This window comes from Thermoascus crustaceus, assembly GCF_041956765.1.
Source record: "Thermoascus crustaceus strain CBS 181.67 unplaced genomic scaffold VTN00scaffold_3, whole genome shotgun sequence".
NCBI classification, from domain to species: Eukaryota; Fungi; Ascomycota; class Eurotiomycetes; order Eurotiales; family Thermoascaceae; genus Thermoascus; species Thermoascus crustaceus.
In genome coordinates, this window is record NW_027192529.1 from 2,480,204 (window position 1) to 2,495,274 (window position 15,071).

General features: G+C 50.5%; 6 protein-coding genes across 6 annotated transcripts; 4 read left to right on the forward strand and 2 right to left on the reverse strand.

Moving 5' to 3' along the window:
- Positions 1-205: 205 nt before the first annotated feature.
- VTN00DRAFT_6083 (uncharacterized protein) lies at positions 206-1,701 on the forward strand (the record flags this gene model as incomplete). Its single annotated transcript, XM_069432680.1, has 6 exons — positions 206-226; positions 355-424; positions 489-605; positions 661-748; positions 808-1,410; positions 1,467-1,701. The coding sequence occupies 6 exons, from the start codon at positions 206-208 to the stop codon at positions 1,699-1,701; spliced, it is 1,134 nt and encodes a 377-aa protein (XP_069288515.1).
- Positions 1,702-3,503: 1,802 nt separating this feature from the next.
- On the reverse strand, positions 3,504-4,374 carry VTN00DRAFT_6084 (uncharacterized protein; the record flags this gene model as incomplete). Its single annotated transcript, XM_069432681.1, has 2 exons — positions 3,504-4,155; positions 4,271-4,374. 2 exons carry the CDS (start codon positions 4,372-4,374, stop codon positions 3,504-3,506), a joined length of 756 nt encoding a protein of 251 aa, XP_069288516.1.
- Positions 4,375-6,676: 2,302 nt separating this feature from the next.
- VTN00DRAFT_6085 (uncharacterized protein) lies at positions 6,677-8,120 on the forward strand (the record flags this gene model as incomplete). The annotated part of the gene is made up of 2 exons (XM_069432682.1): positions 6,677-7,288; positions 7,362-8,120. 2 exons carry the CDS (start codon positions 6,677-6,679, stop codon positions 8,118-8,120), a joined length of 1,371 nt encoding a protein of 456 aa, XP_069288517.1.
- Positions 8,121-9,492: 1,372 nt separating this feature from the next.
- On the reverse strand, positions 9,493-13,250 carry VTN00DRAFT_6086 (uncharacterized protein; the record flags this gene model as incomplete). The annotated part of the gene is made up of 4 exons (XM_069432683.1): positions 9,493-9,567; positions 9,632-10,063; positions 10,120-10,550; positions 10,610-13,250. The coding sequence occupies 4 exons, from the start codon at positions 13,248-13,250 to the stop codon at positions 9,493-9,495; spliced, it is 3,579 nt and encodes a 1,192-aa protein (XP_069288518.1).
- A 522-nt stretch (positions 13,251-13,772) lies between these two features.
- VTN00DRAFT_6087 (uncharacterized protein) lies at positions 13,773-14,135 on the forward strand (the record flags this gene model as incomplete). Its single annotated transcript, XM_069432684.1, has 1 exon — positions 13,773-14,135. One exon carries the CDS (start codon positions 13,773-13,775, stop codon positions 14,133-14,135), a length of 363 nt encoding a protein of 120 aa, XP_069288519.1.
- Positions 14,136-14,169: 34 nt separating this feature from the next.
- VTN00DRAFT_6088 (uncharacterized protein) lies at positions 14,170-15,060 on the forward strand (the record flags this gene model as incomplete). Its single annotated transcript, XM_069432685.1, has 8 exons — positions 14,170-14,220; positions 14,280-14,297; positions 14,353-14,365; positions 14,431-14,513; positions 14,575-14,681; positions 14,740-14,824; positions 14,880-14,965; positions 15,018-15,060. The coding sequence occupies 8 exons, from the start codon at positions 14,170-14,172 to the stop codon at positions 15,058-15,060; spliced, it is 486 nt and encodes a 161-aa protein (XP_069288520.1).
- Between the last annotated feature and the right edge of the window lie 11 nt (positions 15,061-15,071).

Below are 15,071 nucleotides of genomic sequence, written 5' to 3' on the forward strand. Positions count from 1 at the left end.
TGAGGTTCCCCTACCCCTACCCGCCAGCGCTCATCCCCCCCCCAGAGGTCCATCTCGTTTCAGGAGATCCTCCACCAGAACCTCTTTTCCAGCACTCCATTGCTCCTCGTCGCCCTCCTTCTCTCCCCCCCTTCTGTTCCTCCTCTCCTCACTTCACTGTGCTTGAATCTCTCCCTTACCTCTCTCCCCCTCTCTCTAGCCCACCATGTCGTCGGCTCTGAACGCGGTACGTCTGCTTTCTCCTTCACTGCCTCGCCGGATGCCCCAGACTTCCATCTTGGACATCCGGTCTCCTGTCCCTGTCGCCTCCCCATCCCTGCTTCGTGTTGACTCGTATCTCACTGTCAGATCAAGATCCGTCGCAAGAAGAATGTCAAGAAGGGGATCCAGTTCTGTTTGATGGTCTGCGGTGCCAGTGGAACCGGTATGTGCTCGAAATCGCGTTGGGGACCATTGCAGACCGTCAATTAACGGATTGCGCCGTTTAGGACGCACGACCTTTGTCAACACTCTCTGCGGAAAGAAGGTTCTCGAGGGCAAGGATGCAGATGATGCTGCCAACGCTCACGTCGAGGAGGGCGTCCGCATCAAGCCCGTCACCGTCGGTACGTCGAGCTGCACGCCTGTCGAACGTCAATTGGGGCTAATCGAAGTCTGCAGAACTCGAGCTGGACGAGGAAGGCACCCGCATCTCCCTGACCATCGTCGACACCCCCGGATTCGGTGACCAGATTGACAACGAGGCCAGGTAGGACGAGGATGCACCCATTCGCTTTGCCCCGCCCCTGACGGCTAATCCCCGGACAGCTTTTCAGAGATCGTGGGATACCTCGAGCGCCAATACGATGACATTCTGGCGGAGGAGTCGCGGATCAAGCGTAACCCCAGATTCAGAGACAACCGTGTGCACGCCCTCTTGTACTTTATCACCCCCACCGGTCACGGCCTGCGTGAGCTGGATATCGAGTTGATGAAGCGCCTGTCGCCACGTGTGAACGTTATCCCGGTCATTGGAAAGGCCGATTCCCTGACACCCGCTGAGCTTGCGGAGTCGAAGAAGCTGATCATGGAGGACATTGAGCACTACCGCATTCCCATCTACAACTTCCCTTACGATATCGAGGAGGATGACGAGGACACTGTCGAGGAGAACGCCGAACTGCGGGGCCTGATGCCGTTTGCCATCGTCGGTTCTGAGGAGACTGTCGACATTGGCGGCAAGAAGGTCAGAGCAAGGCAGTACCCATGGGGTGTGGTGGAGGTTGAGAACCCCCGTCACTCTGACTTCCTGGCCGTCCGGAGCGCTCTTCTCCACAGCCACCTGGCCGACCTGAAGGAGATCACCCACGACTTCCTCTACGAAAACTACCGTACCGAGAAGCTCAGCAAGAGCGTCGATGGCGCTGGCGCGTACGTGTGGCTTGTACCCTTACTCCCCCATACCCCAGGCTGACAATCCGCAATAGGAGCCACGACTCGTCCATGAACCCCGAAGATCTGGCCTCTCAGTCCGTTCGCTTGAAGGAGGAACAGCTCCGCCGCGAAGAGGAGAAGCTCCGCGAGATCGAACTCAAGGTGCAGCGCGAGATCAACGAGAAGCGCCAGGAGCTGCTGGCTCGCGAGAGCCAACTGCGGGAGATCGAGGCTCGCATGCAGCGCGAGGCCAGCAGTCATGCCGAGGACCTCAATGGAGAGGCGTAGATATACCCGGACAAAGTAGTGACGTCTGGAGAGAACGCAGCTCTTCGGTTTGATACCGCGGTTGCTAATGGGATGTTAACTGGCCTGATGAATCCGTAGCCGCACCGAATGACAAGGAGTGCAGGATGATCGTGTGGGTGGCATAACGGCGCTTTAATAGCATTCGAAAGAGGGAAAGGAGGGCTCCGCTGTCGATGTCTCACCCGCCTTCTGACCTCCAGGGAGGCGGAGAAAGGAAAGCGGGTGACGCAATGCGCTCTGCCTCTCTCTTACGCTCCTTTTTATCTTCTTTTTTTTTCTTACGTGTGTGTCCTTTTCCAGAAGATCTTTATTGTTTTCGAAGCGCCTGGGTGGTATACCATATCCGGGTTGGAGATAGCATCTTTTTAATCCTTGTGACAATCGCCTCCGGAACCGAGACTCTCCAAACCATATTTCCTTTTTGCCCATTTTTGCTCTTATTCGCCCTTATTTTACTACTCTGCTTTTTTTTTATCTTTGGCATCGAGTGTCGTCCTCTCTCACCTTCAGCAGCGCAGCAAGATTCCCTCTTCCTTTTGTTCTCGTTGGTTCTCCAATCATGTGTTTTATGTGTCTTCCTTACTAGGCAGAGAGAAAGAAAGCACCAAATGAGGAAGAAAAAGTAACCCTATCTAGCTTATCTATCTCTACTTAGGCTATATTGATATCGGTGTTTACTAGTTGTGAGGTAGAGCTAGTATGTTATCTCTGTTATGACTGGATTTGTTTGTCTTGCTGTATCCGTAGGTCTAGATGACTTGCCGGATTTCGTAATGATCGTCCACTGTCGCACTGTGTCGTACAGTATTGCTTCGAGAGCACATTCGCTGTATTGTAGTCGATTGCATCCTGTAAGCTCTATTCGAGTCGAAATTGGTCGACCCTGGCAGGTATGGATACTTTGTATATATATTTTAATTAATGCCAATGAACATCGCATCTATATGTATATAACCAACCAACCGTCCCGCGCTGCTCCTGCATACTCTTACGGGCCTTGGCCTTGGTCTGGTCTCCACTTCCCGCTCTGTCTGCTGTGCTGTGGGCCTTCCATGTCGGCTAGGTGTTTGTCTGGTGATAAATAGGTATATACACGGTACAAGACCCCTCCCTCCTTGAGATTCTAGACTGGGGATTAATTAATTAATTCGTCTAAATAGAGCTTTTTTTCTTTTTTAATACATAAATCAATGCAATAATTCGTATTCATACGAAGGCAATCAAGAAAGAAAGACCAATTAAGTACTAAATTTATGTAAACAACCAAGGCAGGTAGGAAAATTGGAACTGTTGGAATGTTAGGTAACGGTCACCGCCACACATTGTGTTTCCATAACATAAAAAAGATATGTCCTATCCCCCTTGTTCAGTATGAACCTAAGTTGAAACCAGGCACACGGGTTATTATTTCTTGTTGGCAAGTAAATGGGTGAGTACTAATTTCATCTCATTTAGCCTCATGCAATTCACCAGTAGAGCTAGCTCCTGGAAAACCACAGAATGGAGGACGAAATCGAAATCGCGTTGATCCTGGAGAGAGAGAGAGAGTTTTCTGAAATCACAGCAGGCTGCAGTGGTAAAAAATTTAAAAAAAAAATAACAATTACAAAAATCAAATTTGGCACCAGAAGTGGAAAGGCGGGGGGGGCCCAAGATGGGGAAGAAGAAGAATCGGTACCAAAACCACCCCAACTGCTGACCGCCTTTCTCCTCTCACTCATGGTACGGTATGTACATACCACCACCAAATTCGGATCGCAGGAGCGTTCAGAAAGTTCATTCTAACCAGTGTACAAAGCAGGACCAGGAATAACATAGCTGGAAAGTTTCTGGTAGATATTGATCAGAATTCCCGGATCTGTATCCTTGTAGAGTGCCGTTCCAAGAGCACCAGCAGGAGGATTGCCAGAACCATTTCCAGTGACCTTCAGGTTGATGCACTGGGGATAGTTCTGCGCACCATCCTTGTTCCCAGCTGAGTGGAGAGCAATGATCTCATGCCTTAGAACATAGTTTCCAGGTGCAGTTGTGGTTGGGATGGTGACAGTCCAGCTGTTGTTGGCCGCTATCAGATTGTCTGAGGCCCAGATACCAGGAGGACTGTTGTCATCGATGAGACCGGCCTGGGCGATCTTGAAGAATTTCAATTGGGTCTTGTCCACGGTGGAACAGTCACCGTTGCAAGGAGCAAGGTAGTTGATCACCGGGCCGTGGTGAGAATCAGGCCATGGAGTCCATTCCAGCTTGACGGTTCCTCCGGCGGCCACTTGGGCAGTCAGGGCTGCAGGCTTGGCGCCCCTGTGGCAGATGATATCAGGTCCTTGGTATCCGGTACCGTCCACGAATCCGAGGTCGGTTGCGGTGGTAGACCAGCCGACGACCTCCGGAGGATCTGACATGTATGGATATTGGTTCACGATGTACCCGCCATAACTTGTTGAATTTTTGTCAGCTTTCTTTCTTTCTTTCTTTCTTTCTTTTTTTTGCCGCTTGTGTCTGTGCCCTTTCTTGTAAATGACATCAGATAGTAAGGTAGGTAGTTAGGTACCTTTTACCATCAATCACGATATTCTGAACAAAGCCATGGCCAGCCACCAGGGAAGCAGAGGCAAGAAAAACGCCGGTAATAGCCATTATCTGGGAAAAGGCCATTTTAAGTAGGGTCGTGATGGACTAAAAGCGACCTCAAGAAATGACGCCCGAGACAAATGAGTAGAGCGAAATTATATGGTTAAGGATCCTGAACGCATATATATAATGCAAAGGTAATGAGGTTAAGTTGGAGAACAAGGACATATTTATATTGCAACATTGAAACATGACACACCTGTCAAGTGGGCTTTTACTAGCATTCCACATGGGCCCAGAAATCTCTTTCTTCTTTGGGACGCTTGAATTGTTTGGAGGATCATTTGGATTGCGAGAACCCGCCCCCCAAATTTCCCCTCCGGGATGCTTGCGTGCTTGATTCAGCGGTAGGTGGATAAATCAAAGAGGCAGAGGCGGAGGCAGTGAACAGCTCCATGGACATCAGCCTGAACTTGCTTTCGCTTAGAGATTTAGAAAGATGAAGCTTCAATTTTCTCTCAGACAGCAGTTACCCGATTAGGAATTCGGATATTTTCAAGGGACATCGATATCGTTTGTCAGGTCTTACCGGCTAAAACCACATCCGGGATGAATTAGTTTGAGGTTCAAAGGAAATTCCATTAATCTGGTCACATGAACCTCTGAGAGTGGTATTGTCTGCAGCGAGCGCATTGGGTGGAAGACCTCCCTTCATGTGAGAAACAGCAAGGAGCTTTACAGCTCGGCTCTACGCTTCATCTACATTGAGCATCACGGTGCTATGATGGAAGGCACCAAACGAAATGTGACGCTAGGACTTGCTTCCACCAAGTAACTACTACCTAGACACATTGTTCTATGTGGTAATGGATGTGAGAACCAAACCTTTAGCCGACTCCAATGCGAGGTACTCCATGCCACCTACCTAACCTAACCTATGCAGAACACCTGATAGAGCACAAACACATCTCCTGATTCCTGCTGTGCTTTTTTTTAGCCATTTTTAGTCATGATTTAGAAGAAATTGATGTTGCATTTCATTTCAGGGGATCGAATTCTAGGCTTTTCATTCCTTTCATCCGACCAGGCTTCCCTTTGACCTTAGCGCCCTGTTGACCAGGTACAACGTCCATCTCTTGAATGAGGCTTTGTCAAACCACAAACATCCGGAAGGATACAAGCAAAAGATGATTTGGCATGGATACAGGTAAACGACGGATGGGGAGCTTAGAACGAAATGAGACCCTAGGACTAGGGCACCCGCTACGAGTTTACAGCACAATCTCTGTGAAGATGGCGCTGTCATCACAGTCCGAGTGTCTATAAAAAAGGAAAAGGGGCGTTATTGGCTGTTGTTGGCCCAATAGGGAGGCAATTGAGCATACGACCGATACCGATGTTAGACTCAACTAATGATAATCACGAGAATACATACAGAAGTTCAGCGTTGAGCTGTAGAACAGGGTTCCAGCAACATATAATTACTTACAAAAGGATAAATTACCAAGGGGTCTCTGCATACACCAGGAAGTCCCGGAATCATTCACTGTTTCCGCTGTGAGTCTGTGATTCATCCCCACAGAACCCCTACCTGGGGAAATAACCCCGGGGAAGGAATAAGCAGGTAGGATCTCAATAGACAATCTCCAGGGCTGCTGGAGTGAATCGAACCTCCCGCGGGAAATTAAACCCATATGGTATTTACATCACATGCTTCGCACAATTTCTCCGCAACTGAGTCCCAGAAAGATATATATATCGCATACCACTGTGTCTTTGCAGAGTTACATATCGCTTAGGGTACAGTGCAGGTAGAGCTTTATGCGAGCGTCAACATGGACCTGCAGCATCAACGGCCCGACAAAACACCCCATTGATGGATATTTCCCCCGCAATTTAAGGGCATCGACGGATCGGTCCGCATGCTAATCCTTCATCCATGATCCCCTTCACCGCCAATGCCCCAAATCGTACATGTCTACACAGGCACGGAGCCCTGTTTATCCAATCGCATCCTAAGATTTTTCACGGACCCCGCCCAGACACCTTATCCTAACTTCAGGAGACTGCTTGCCCATCAGGGCTTGCGGAGGTCCGGGGTGCAGGATACTTTCTAGGCTAAATTCATTCTCAGGCCGGTAGCCATCTCGAATCTCTCGTGAAGCCTTCGTCTCAACGGTTGGCGGCCCGTCAAGCCGAAGACCATGGGTTCCCTCATAGAGCTTGTGCCTAACCAGCCTTGGAGGAGGCATGGACGAGCCGAACACATGCAGGTATGAACCGATCTGATATAAAAGGTCGGATTGAACTCCTGATACGAACCAATTCGCCACCATCAAAATCAAGCAATTGAGTGACAACGATAACAATCTCAATCGAAATCACAATGTGTCAGCGTGCTCTTCTCTTCTTCTCTTTCTTCCTCGCTGCTGCCCATGCGCAGCAGGCCGGCACCCAAACCGCAGAGACTCACCCTTCCATGACCTGGCAGCAATGCTCCAGCGGCGGCAGTTGCACCACTAAGAATGGAAAAGTCGTTATGGATGCGAACTGGCGTTGGGTCCATACCACCTCTGGATACACCAACTGCTACACGGGCAATACGTGGGACGCCAGCATCTGTCCCGACGACGTAACCTGCGCTGCGAATTGTGCCTTGGATGGAGCGGATTACGCTGGCACCTATGGTGTTACTGCCAGTGGTAACTCCCTGAGGCTGAACTTTGTCACCCAGAGCTCGGGGAAGAACATCGGCTCGCGCCTGTACATGATGCAGGACGACACTACTTATCAGATCTTTAAGCTGCTGGGTCAGGAGTTTACCTTCGATGTCGACGTCTCAAATCTCCCTTGCGGGCTGAACGGCGCCCTCTACTTTGTGGCCATGGATGCTGACGGCGGAATGTCCAATTACGCTGGCAACAAGGCCGGTGCTAAGTATGGCACGGGTTACTGCGACTCCCAGTGCCCTCGGGATCTCAAGTTCATCAACGGTCAGGTAAGTAAAGTTAGAAGTGAGATACTTAGCCAGCAGAGAAATATATTAACTAAAAGCCCGTCAAAAAACACAGGCCAATGTTGAAGGTTGGAAGCCATCTTCCAACGACCAGAATGCAGGCGTCGGTAACCACGGTTCCTGCTGCGCTGAGATGGATGTCTGGGAAGCCAACAGCATCTCTACCGCGATGACCCCTCACCCGTGCGATACCCCCGGCCAGACCATGTGCGAAGGAGACGCCTGTGGTGGCACTTACTCCTCCACTCGATACGCCGGTACCTGCGACCCTGATGGCTGCGACTTCAACCCTTACCGCCAGGGCAACGACTCCTTCTACGGGCCCGGAAAGATCGTCGACACCAACTCCAAATTTACCGTCGTCACCCAGTTCATCACGGACGACGGCACTCCCTCCGGCACCCTGTCGGAGATCAAACGTTTCTACGTCCAGAACGGCAGGGTGATCCCCCAGTCGGAGTCGACGATCAGCGGTGTCACCGGCAACTCGATCACCACCGAGTACTGCACCGCCCAGAAGGCCGCCTTTGGCGACAACAATACCGGTTTCCAGACACACGGCGGGCTGGAGAAGATGAGTGCCGCGATGTCTCAGGGCATGGTTCTCGTCATGAGCCTGTGGGATGATCACGCCGCCAACATGCTGTGGCTGGATAGCGACTACCCGACTGATGCGGACCCCGACGCCCCTGGGATCGCACGTGGTACCTGCGACACAAGCTCCGGTGTCCCGGCCGTCGTTGAGTCGCAGAGCCCAAATTCATATGTCGTCTACTCCAACATCAAGGTTGGACCTATCAACTCGACCTTCTAAGTACTAGCACTCTATCACGGAGACGCTTCGTCGTTTACAGGGGACACAGGATGCTCAAGTACTGAACCGCTGAGATAAATGTCTTGAGGTTAGTCCAAAAGCCGACTGTATACGTAATACATCGGTTTGTGTTTGCCAATCGATGGAAAACCGGGGGGAGTGAACAGTCACGTCTGTCATGTCAGAAAGGAGCTCTGGCAGTTTAGCTTAGCCTTATATATAGCTCAGAAAAGTTTTCGTACTTAGGTCGACTATTCGATTGAACTCGTGAGAGGAATAAAAGAAAATACTGCTTGCTTGCTATTTAAATTATTATTTATTATGTTATTATTATTATAGATATCTTGACGCTCCAGATCCTTCTATCTATCAATGTGCGCATGTACTTCCACCATTCTACATTTTTTTTGCCTACTCTTCAACCGAAATCGGCCTAGACGTTGCGTTCAGCTCCTTAATTGATTGGTATGGTTGATTTGCCATGGTCGATCAGAACTAAGGTCGAGGTTACGAGGGCTATTAGCCACGCAGTAACAATGAAGGGTAGGCGATTCAGTCGCATGGGGGACGATTCTAAATATTTTAAAAAAAGTTGAAGGAGCAAGCAGTACAAGGCGGAATCAAACTATATAGATAAATACTGACAATAAATAGATACGACAACAACCTACGGAGATATAGATAGATATTTGAGAGAGGGGGGGAACAATAAAAGAAATAAAGTCCATGAGAAAATAACGAAAAGAAATAAAAAAGGTTGTTTACATTTCAATTCATCTCGATATCCGTCCAAAGAAAGTAAATAAATAAAAAGGGCAGAGTGAAGAAATGAAAATAATAACTAATAAGCAAAAAATATTTGTCAGTTCAATTCAATCCACTGAACTCGTGAGAATATCAGCGCCAGCTTTCCCTGAAATTTGTGTGGGTATTGTTGTGGGGGGTGTAAAGTAAATTTGTTTGCACTGTTGCTTTAGACACACAGCAGCCATCGACGGACAGATATGAGGCCAAAACCAGGCAGACATACCGCGACATGACAGAAGTATATGGCGGCGCTGCAAGAACAAAACAAAATAAAAAAATAGGAAAAGTATGTGATATTCGCGCTTCAGTGTACACACAAACAAACAAAATAGAGGATAAATAATGCCGCTGCCCTGGGAGAGAGATCAATGAAAGAAAAGAAATGGGATTATTAAAAAGGTTGAGTTAGCGAGAAGCGCTCTCTCTCTCTCGAGGCGGAGATGAACTCGCAAGGCAGAATCGAAAAGCCGACCCAAAGAAGCGGTTGTTCTAACTGCAAATGGAACAGTCGAAAAGTAGAGGGGAATAAAGTAGAGGTATCTCTCATATCTTCCATTCCATCGGCTTAATGTGGCTTGTTCCAGAAGTCCAGACTTGCCACCACATCTTCGCCTGCTTCATCTTCATAGGCGTACAGAATCTAAAAGATCAATGTCAGAAAACATGCCTCAGCCGATCGGTCATGTGAGTTTGGAGAACCATACCTCTCTCGTCGATGAATGTAGCATCCGAATATTTCTTCCGGTCATAATATGGATCAGTTCGCTGGTCTCAATATGTCTGATTTCTATAAAGTTCGGCTCAAACGCAAGAATGTAAGGATATGACAGTGCAAATGCGTTGGGATTGCCTTCCCACGAGATCTTCCAGTCGGGGCGAGCACGCCAGCCGTTTCGGTTGACAAAGAATGAGAAGTCGCTGTAATTGAGCAGGAATTCTCCGTTCATTCTTTCGATGTGAATTGGCTTGACGTTCTCTTTACGTGCGACAAAATCGAGGGAGGTATCGGCTACATCTAGTAGCGACTGGCTCTCAGTGGTTTCAAGGCTGACCACTTCAAAACCACGAGCACAACCAACGCAAAGAGTGGACCGAAGGAAGTGAACAGAGGAGGATTCTGCCGGGATGTAATATTCCTGAGAGCAGATGTCAGCGGATGTCTTAGGGGCATCAGTTCGGAAGGTCTACAAACCTTGAAGGGCTTAAGAGTATCCTGCCCGCCTTGGAACATCTTGCTAAGAGCCGGCTTCTTCTTCCCCTTGGCCAGGTTGTCCATCGGCTCGAAAACCTTGATGGTGGTCGATAGAGCAGAGGTCTTGACGGAGCACACCAGATGGCGGCCAAGCCCAATGCCCGCCTTGAAGAAGTTCGCGTGCCCTTGGATCTTCTTCGGTCGTCGCGCCAACGGGTTTTGACCCTCGGTTGCCTCCAAAGCTTCCATCGGATAAGAACTAAGCGTTTTGTTGGCTAGAACCAGAAGCAGCTGGTACTCCTCCAGGGTATCAATCTGCGTGACCTGGCTAATCTCGAGTACTCTTCTTGGCTTCGCAGACTTGTCTTTCGGCCAGCGGTCTGCCAGGTAGATGCCGCTGTCCGTACCAATGACCAACTTCCTACCACCGTCTGCAAGAGAAAAGTTAGTACTGCCCTCAAGGATTTCAGAGCACATGATATACACATACCGATAGGTACCAGGCAGTTAACCCGGTTAAGAGATGTGAAGAAATTCTCACAAAGGACAGTCTTGGAGTAGAAATTGCTATTCCTCTCTCTCAGCTTCCTCTGCTGTTCTTCCACCATCTCGATGAACTTTTTCCGTTGCTGCTGCGAGGTCGCGTAGAGCGTCTGGTCGTAGCCACCCTTTCCAAGGTGCCTGAACGTAATCGGTAAACCATCCTTCGGATTGGCCGGGGGATTGGCGGGCTTGTTGCCAGGAATGAGACTCGAGGACGGTCTCTTGGCGATCCCGAGCCTTGGGATCACTTCATCCATCTGAGTGATAACAAGGAGCTCCAGAGGGATTGGTTTCTTGTAGACCCTGTATTCCTCGCGTTTGTTGACAACCTTTATCCGGACCAATAGTACTGCGTGATCGAAGAGATATGCGGTGACTTCGGAGCTGTCTGCCGGCCCCTTCTTGAAAGCCATTTTAGTCAGCATCTGGCGGTTCTCTTCGGTAAGTTTCAGGTCGACGTAGTCGCCCGGAGCAAACTTCAACGCCGAATTAAGCTGAACCAGGTTGAAGTGATTCTCGGCTTTACCGCTTTCCGTGTTCACCTTGGACAGGAAATCCTTGATAAGGGCGATCGCCTTGGGAATATCTTGTTTGTCCGGGTTGTCATCCTTTGTGTACTTGAGCACGTTTTCGAGAAGAAGTGGATACCTTGCCAATCGGGTGGTTGGCTTGGTCAAGTAACCATTCAGTTCCAGTTTCCGAGATTCCTTCAGACGTTCCGTCTCGTCGACAAAACGCGCGAAGGCTGGGTTTGACGCCTTCTCCTTCTCGAATTCGTACTTTCCGTAGAGCTGATTGGCACCGTACTTGATGAATGGGTCGAACTTGGGCACATGTTGAAGGAAAATATCACCGACAGTCTTGACAACGGGGCTTTCCTTTTGCCTGGCGTTCAGAGCTTCGCACAGACCAGAGTTGACTTTCCAGACTTCCAAGCAGTTACCGAACACTGTACGGATGAACTTCTCCCGTCGATGCTCTGGGATGGGAGAGAGGTTCGTGTTGCCTGCGGAGCGCAATGGTCTCATCCAAAAGTCCCGCAGATACTCCAGGTCCTTCACGAAGTCACGCTCGGTATACATGATCTCGAAGATAATCTCCTGTCGCTTCTTCTCCTTGTCGTCAACACTATCAGCGACTTCCTTCGGAACCATGTTAATCCACAGCTTCTGGTCCTCGTTATCTTCGTCGCCGTGGAGGCTTCCCTTTGATGCGGAAGACCGCAAACCTGGCTGAGGCTTCAAGTTCAATCTAGCCTGCTGTTCAAGTCTCCGTGGACAAGCGATGGAATAGCACAGGTTGTCGCGGGTACAGGTGGGCGAGTAGCACTCGGTCAGGAGCGTGAAGACTCCGTTGACTTCGGAGCTGGGTGCCTCCTCTCCCATCGTCTCTTTGAATTGGTAAATCTCTCCAGGAGCATCTCGCAAGCGATGATCATACGTGACATCGTGGAAGAATTTCTGCGCATCGAGAGCACGGCCCAGCAGAAGAGCAAGATTCCGGTCAGTAGTTTTGATGATATACGATATCAGATCGACTGCTTCAGCACCCGAAAATGCGTTCTGATATGACAAGCCGTTTTTCTGGCGCTCGCCCAGCGGTATTCTCTCGCGGAATACATCAGCAACACGTGAAAGCAGGGCGGGGTAGACAAGAGGCACCCGGCTGCGGTGGGAGACGTGTGTAACAGCAGTGGATTGGCTTCCTGATTTCTGCATAGTCTTGTTTTGCATGCTCATGGTTCGATCTCCAACCACAGTCGATGCCATGGACATCGTTCGAGACGTTACAGAGGCTTCACTAGGCCGCCGTTCTCTTGCATTCTGGCCCTGACCATTGAAGGCTTCAGCAGGAGGTTGTTCCGGACCCGACGGCGGCCGTCTATTGGGAATTACTCTTCCAGAGTTGATGGTCTGAGCGTGGTCACGATCAGCTGAATAAGAGCTCAGAGACATGGCACGCTCGTTATCATGCCTCACTGGGATGGCACGGCCCTGGTCAGTCCGTGGGACTGTGGAATGGTACGGTTGCTGCCGGAAAGCATTTGCCGATGTGTGGTTGAAGCTGCTTGGCGGTTGCTGGTACATCGGCGGCCTTGCCAGAGATCGCGACCTATAAGGATCAGAATTAAGAGCCGGCGGAGGACCCGGTCGACTTTGCATTTTGGGATTTGGGTATTGGGGCACCTGGCCCTGTCGTGAATCCAGCCGCTGCGGCTGAGGATAAGCAGAACGTCCGGGGTACGGTCGTGGAAGGTTCTGTGGCGGCGGCTGGGTAGCCATAGGCCCGTTCGCCGGCCTTTGCTGAGGATATCCATTTGCCATTCCTTGTCCATATCCATTCGGAGCCTGCCGTATAGGCGGCGCAGGACCTCTCTGCATATTGGGGGGCGGAACGTGTGAGGACATCGTGTGTGCCCGGTCCTGTGTGAACTGGGGGGTTTGTGATGTCATCGTCTGTGAACGACCAGGAGGTGGTGCTCCGCCGAAGATCTCAGAGAATGCAGCATCGCGCTGGAAAGATGAGGGATGTTGTCCATAAGGGCTCGGCCGATAGTTTCGGCCCTGTTGGGCCCCCAAATCCGCCATAGGTCGCCGATTCCGTCAAAAAAGAATGGTCCAAGCACTCAAAAGCCTTGTATAGAACGGGAGTGTATCTAACAGTGGCAGGTAGCGTGTCAAGACTATTCGTGGATGCGGTTGCAGCACGTTCGCTGTGTAGCAACTTGGATCGTGAGACACAGGGGTAGCGGACAATGAGACTCCACAAAGAGGCAGCGGAAAACCAAGAGTCCCTAACTCGAGGGCTTCTTTACTCCCAAATCATGCCTCGATCTCGTCGTCACGGCGAAAGGAGCGTTGGGGGGCAGGCGTAGAGACCGTCTGGGGATCACCGACCGATGTGCGCAAGGAGCGTTGGGCGCGACGGGATAACAGGACTCCTGCATTCATACCCTCAGCACCCTCTTCGGCCCGTCTGGGATGCCCAATGGAGGATGCTAGAGAGCAGAGTCTCGAGATAAGACGTGGGGCCCGAGGGAATGGAGATGTTGGATGTTGTCCGTAGTGTCCGTGATCGAAAAGCACGGGGTTGTTGGTTTGAACAGGCACATGTCTTGCTTGGCCCGGATAGGCCAGATCCTACTCGTCAGTGCGCGCGACCACGGCGGCCGCTCTACGGCGGGCCGGGCGAGCAACTTGGAACCTCGCCCGCGATCGTCTCGCTGCATCACAACAGCTCCCTCGTTCCCCAGCACAGCTGCCAGCTGGTTGCATCGAAGCTGCAGAGGCCAGGACTGGTGCCCTTTTGTCTCTCTTCACGTCTTCCGTTCACACCTGGTCTCTCTGACGCCCTCCTTGTTCGACGTTTCGGACCCGACTTCTTACGCTTCTGGCACATGCAGGCGTGAAGCCGTGCTTCGTCCACGAGCTTGTCCCTTTCAGATTTCCAAGCAGAGAAGCAATCTAGTTTAACAGTCACAGCGGAAGCCGTCCGCCGTCCGTCACCATGGTCGCAGACAGCGATTATGCGCCCAAGTTCGCTCCTTTCTTCTCCTTTGTAGGTTGCCTGCTTACTACGTCTATTGTTCCTGAGCTGTCACTAACAATGGGATGCAGGCGGGAATTGCAGCTGCGGTGAGTAGCTCCAGCTACGATCCTGTTTGTGGAATCTATACTGACAAGCTCGAAGATGATCTTCGGGTGTATGTCTTCTACCATCCTCGGAATGACCTGCCAGCGGCAATAGCAACTCACTTACACCAAACAGCACTGGGAGCAGCATTTGGAACCGCGAAGTCCGGCATTGGAATTTCCGGAGTGGGTACTTTTAGACCGGATCTGATAATGAAAGTATGGCAAATCCAGCAGCTTGCTGTTCAGGTCCAGAGGAGCAGTTGTTGACTTGGGCTAGTCCTTGATTCCCGTCGTTATGTCGGGTATTATTGCCGTCTACGGCCTTGTTATTGCAGTCCTCATCGCTGGAGACATCGGACCAGAAAAGAACATGAGTCTATATGCGTATGTTCAACTGGGCGAATTCCCTTGACTGCTGCGTGATACTGATGTGCTGTGACAGCGGATCCATGCATCTCGCCGCCGGACTTTCCGTTGGTCTGGCAGGTGTGTCCGCTGGATATGCAATTGGCATCGTTGGTGATGCGGTGAGTGCCTCAGTAGTTTTGCTGTTGCTGTTGCCATTGCTGACAGTCGCTGGAGGGTGTACGAGCATACATGCAACAATCCCGGGTTTACGTCGGAATGATCCTGATATTGATTTTTGGCGAAGTTCTTGGTCTTTATGGGTATGACACTGGCGATCCCAAGCTGAAGATTTCCCAGACTTACATTCTCCAGGTTGATTGTTGGTTTGATCCTCAACACCAAGAGTCGCGGCTGAATATGGTAAAT